The sequence below is a fragment of the Suncus etruscus genome (assembly GCF_024139225.1).
Source record: "Suncus etruscus isolate mSunEtr1 chromosome 15 unlocalized genomic scaffold, mSunEtr1.pri.cur SUPER_15_unloc_1, whole genome shotgun sequence".
NCBI lineage: Eukaryota > Metazoa > Chordata > Mammalia > Eulipotyphla > Soricidae > Suncus > Suncus etruscus.
The window spans coordinates 33,421-38,625 of NW_026060286.1; the positions used below are offsets into that span (position 1 = coordinate 33,421).

Below are 5,205 nucleotides of genomic sequence, written 5' to 3' on the forward strand. Positions count from 1 at the left end.
CCCACTGCCCACTTCCTTATTTTGAGAATGCCTAAGTTTCTTTGTTCCTTGAAACCTGAAATATATCCTTGCCTTGTATGGGCCTTCGCGCCAAAAGTATGACTGACATCACCTTTGTACTGCCCCCTTCTCCTTCACTATATAAGTAGGAACTGTAGCCAATAAAGGTACCCTTGAACAGTGAGACGCTGCCTTGGGTCTTTATTATTAACCTCTCTCAGATTTCTTACAGGTGTGGTTGTGCCTTCACTCAGCAAAATAGGAGTGCAGTCGTCTGAGAAGCTTCCCCAGCTAATTCCTGCTGGCCGGGCCCCCCTGGGGGGCTTCTGGACCCTGCATTAACAAACCAAATTGAGATGCAACTAATAACATTAAACACATTCTGTTTTTAAACCCAGAGCACACAATCTGCTTCCTTAATTCCCTTACAATGTCTTCCCTAGACATAGAAGCACACACTCTGCTTTAAACCCCTCTTTCATTCTGCCTGATTGGCTGGCACAGAGTCTACAGCCTAGTCTCCCTTATTGGACATATTCCTTTCCACCTACAAAATGGAGTGACACTCTTAAAGTGACTGGTGGATGCTTCCTTGCGAGTACTCTCCAGGCCCAGGATTTAACCTCATCAGTAAATTCTACATCTTGGGATCTGACTTCACCAGCATCATTTACAATGCTGTTATCCTTTGTGTTGTAGTTGGAGCAGGGCTGAAGAAGATGAGCCTATGTTCTCACTCAGCAGGTAGTGTACTTGTCTTGCGAGCAACCATCCAGGTTCAATCCTTGAATTTCAAGGTCCCCTGACTCCTGAGTTCAGAGCCTAGAGTAACCCTGAGCATCACTATTTGTGACCCCAAAGTCAAATAGGGATGACATGTGAGTAAAGACAAAAATAAACAATGAAAGCAACACTCACCAGTGAAAATTCATGGATATCTGTAAAAGAGTGACTCTGAGCACCATTATTTTATTGTAGTTTGTGGTGGCCTAGTAATGATGGGTAGGTAGTGTTTGCAAAGGAACTTTGGTGATTTATTTCCTAGCGGAACTTCTCCAGTGTGTGGCCATTCACCTTCCCCTTCTCCATCTCTCTAAGACCTGGTGAAGCTCTACTGTGTGGAACAGCTGGTTCAAGCCCAGAAGTGGGAGAATTCTATTCTGGTTTGGAATGAATCAGGAGCTAATGCCTGTTCTTTAGGACTCTGGCCATTAATAGAGTGGCATCAGGGTCTTTATTGTGGTCAACTTCTGGAATTTTTTGGTCTTGATGTGGTGCCCTCAGACTCTAGCTTTGCCAACCTAAAAGCTAGAGAGGTAGGTTTCAGGAGATTGGAGGTAATATTTAATTTCTGGTCACCACAGGGCTGCTGTGTCCAAATGAGGCCTGAAAGAACCAAGAATCAAGGTCCCCCTGGGACCATGATAAGGGCCCTAGATGAAGACAAGCCCAAATCCTAGTAAAATGGTTCCTGAGACAGGTTAAAAGTAGTTATTATTGAGGCAGGTTAAAAGTTTAGGTCCTGGTGCCGGGCGGTGGCGCTAAAGGTAAGGTGCCTGCCTTGCCTGCGCTGGCCTTGGACGGACCGCGGTTCGATCCCCCGGTGTCCCATATGGTCCCCCAAGCCAGGAGCAACTTCTGAGCATATAGCCAGGAGTAACCCCTGAGCGTTACCGGGTGTGGCCCAAAAACCAAAAAAAAAAAAAAAAAAAAAAAAAAAGTTTAGGTCCTTTTCAACTCTCAGCTAAAGTGAAGGGAGTTAACTCTTTCCACTCTAAGCCAAGGCAGAGTAAGTTAACTTAAATAAAACCACAGAATGTACCCTCTAAAGGAATGCAGGAATATTAAGACCATTTCTGTTATTTTTATATAGAGGAACTATGTGGTTCTGGAATGTTCCACCAGATAAGGTCTCCCTGATAATCAAAGTTGAGTCAGATAAGTTGAGACATTTATTTTATGAAATAATCTGCTTTGTACACAAAATGAGATAAGCCAGTCATGTATGTGATGAAAGATATAGGCCAGTCATGTATGCTGTGTAGGTTGAACTGTTTCTATTAACCAATGAAATGTTTGGGCCTGTTTGTAATTTCTTTTTTTTTTAAAGAGGAAATTAGATATCAACTTTAATTATTTTGTACACAATATAGCAGTCATCCTGAACTAAAAATCCCCCAAACATTGTGTGCTGGGTTTCCTCCAAAACTTGCTGCTGGAGGTGGGCAGAGAAAGAAGTAGATTGTGTTCTGTGTTTGAGCTGTTCCAAGTCCACTTCACTGGCACAGATAATAATATAGCCATGGTTCTGATTATTAATTCTGTTTTCTGGCTTTCTCCTGAATCAGCATTTCTCCCCACAAAATGATCTGAATGGGTATGACATCCTCATTTTCCAGTTTCCAGACTTCTGGCTTATCCTGGAAGCTGAATTTCAAGTAGCTTCATCCATGTTTTCTTTTATCTTCATTTTCCATATAGTTTGGCTTAAAGCCCTCTTGCTGTCGCCTGAGTTCTTCCTGTTCTCTGTGTCTAATCATTTCTTCCTCTCGACGACGATGTTCTTCCTCATGTCTCAGCTGTATTTGCTTTCGTTTTTGTAGCTCTTGGTTTCTGAGTTCTTCCAAGCGTCTGAGTTCTTCTTGACGACGCATAAGATCTTGTCTCATAAGCATTAACTGGTGTTCATGCCTAGCTGCTTCCATTTCTGCCTCCAGCTTCTCTTTGGCTTCTCTTATGTTTCTATCAACCTGTTCACGCTGCTGCTTCTCCATTTCATCGAGAGCTTTCCATCGAGACGCATACTCAAATTCAAATGTCCCAGGTTGAGCAAATCGTGGTGGCTGTTCTCTTTCCTTATGATATTGTTGAGTTTTCTGCATCAACTTCTCTGGCAAGCCATCTTCATCATCATACTGCTCCATAGGCTCAACAATGACTGGACGAGGTGTCGTTGTCAGTAAAAATGCCCCATCACCACATCTTTCCAGGGCCTTTCTTGCAGGAGGTTTCGCTGCAAATTCGACAAAACCTTTTCCTGTGGCTCTACCTCGGTCATCCACAACCACAACAGCTTTCTCAACTGGACCAAACTGGGAAAACGCTTGCTCCAGCAGCTCATTAGAAACAACCGGAGAAAGGTTCGTAACAGTTAAGGCTGCTCCATGTGTAGCGAAACGAATTCTGAGAGGTCTGCTTTTTAAAATGGTGCCATCCAGTTCTGCTTTTGCAATTTCAGCCAATGTTCTGGATTCCAGGCGGATGAAGCCGAAGCCGCGGTCGCGGTTGATGAAGACCTCGCTGGGCTCGCCGTAGCGCTCGAAGAGGCGCTTGAAGTCCTCCTCGGTGATGTCGGTGGGCAGGTTGCCCACGAAGAGGCGGCAGCGCTGCGTGTACGTCTTCTCGCCCGGCTTGAGGAAGCTCTTGATGTCGATGGTGAAGCCCAGCTCCTCCTCAGGCCGCTCCTCGGGGGCGGCAGCGGCGGAGGGCGCTGGAGGCCCCGCTGCCGCCTCCCCGGCCGCCAGCGCCAGCGCCATGGCGGCCGCCGGCTCCGTCTCCCCCGGCGCCGCGTCGAGCGCGCGGAGGCGGGCCGGGTTCTTTGTTTGTAATTTCTTTATAAACTAGCTGAGATTTTGCTCCAAGGTCCTGGTCAACTTCACTGATTTGATGAGACTTGGACCTCTGCTAATTGAATAAAGTCCCTTTTCTGTCTTGCATTATCAGAGGTGGTCTCTGAGTCTTTTTTTTTTTTTTTTTTTTTTGGTTTTTGGGCCACACCCGGTGGTGCTCTGGGGTTACTCCTGGCTGTCTGCTCAGAAATAGCTCCTGGCAGGCACGGGGGACCATATGGGACACTGGGATTCGAACCAACCACCTTAGGTTCTGGATCGGCTGCTTGCAAGGCAAACACCACTGTGCTATCTCTCTGGGCCCGGTCTCTGAGTCTTAGTGCCAACCCGGACCCTTACAGGTCAGTGGGACCTCATGGGGTGCTTGGGATGGAAACTGATAACCCTGTGTGTAGTGCATCAACTTTCCAGACTGAACTACCTCTTGTGCCCCATTGAAGTGCTCATGTAAATCACCTTTGCTGGGTCCAGAGATAGCACGGAGGTAAGGCATTTGCCTTGCTTGCAGAAAGTCGGTGATTCGAATCCCGGTATCCCATATGATCTCCTGAGCCTGCCAGGAGTAATCCCTGAGCACTGCCGGGTGTGACCAAACCAAACCAAAGAAAAAAGCCTTTGCCTTTTCATTTAATCTATCCTGCATTAAATCGTACTCTTAATAATGGCAACCCAGACACACATGATTTGTTATACTCTGATTACAAAAGTTGCAGTGAATGCACCATTTAAAGCTTGGCTGATTCAACGAGATTCAATATGCTGCTTAACACCTCTGCTGGAATTCTGACTCTGATTTCTTGTGCAAAACTGCAAGCTGAGACCCGCCCCCACAGAATTTCCCAAACAGACCCACATTTAGATTTTTATTACACTCACAGAACCAAAAAGGGTATTTAATTAGGGATGTGTCTTCAGAAATTTCCCCTCTGGCACGATGTCATAAATATGCTGGATGTAGACATAGTTGAAATTTTGAAACGTTGTCTTGTGTGTTCGAAGGATGGAAAAGTATCAGTGATCAAATGTTTAATAAAAGGTGGGTCCTTGTGCAAATCCCAAGTCTCCTAAAATCTTGCTATGCATTGCTTTCACTTGTGATTATGCAGGAAATGTGTATTCAGTGCAATAAAATGTTTTATTTAGTTTAGTGATTTACAAAAACTCATTGAATTTTAGCACATCATATTTCAACACCAATCCTACTCTATGACAGCTCCCATCATCAGTACTACCATATTCCCTCATGATCTACCTCACCCCATCCTTTCCTGCCACCTTCACAGGCACAAGACAGAGTTCTGTGATTGTGTTCAGGTCCAGGGTGGAAAAACAAGAACTTGCAATTGAAAGAAAGCAAAACACAGCTTTACTTGTCCACTGGCAAACCCCAACTTGACTGATTTGTGTCTTTTCTCACAGAGCAACCCAACCCCTACCCCACAAGATGCAATCAAGTTTATAAAATTCTTCAGAAAAGGCAACTTTATTTTCTTTCTTTTTTTTTTTTTTTTGGTTTTTGGGCCACACCCGGTGGTGCTCTGGGGTTACTCCTGGCTGTCTGCTCAGAAATAGCTCC

The 5,205-nt window shown here is 45.2% G+C and overlaps 1 protein-coding gene across 1 annotated transcript; it reads right to left on the bottom strand.

Annotated features, from left to right (window-relative positions):
- Nucleotides 1–2,386: 2,386 nt before the first annotated feature.
- LOC126000442 (paraspeckle component 1-like) lies at nt 2,387–3,551 on the bottom strand. The gene has a single exon (XM_049767732.1). The coding sequence runs from the start codon at nt 3,534–3,536 to the stop codon at nt 2,445–2,447; it is 1,092 nt and encodes a 363-aa protein (XP_049623689.1). The 5' UTR covers nt 3,537–3,551; the 3' UTR covers nt 2,387–2,444.
- Between the last annotated feature and the right edge of the window lie 1,654 nt (nt 3,552–5,205).

What these genes read in the sequence shown, in the direction of transcription:
- LOC126000442 (XM_049767732.1), bottom strand. Translation starts at nt 3,536, where the DNA reads ATGGCGCTGGCGCTGGCGGCCGGGGAGGCGGCAGCGGGGCCTCCAGCG.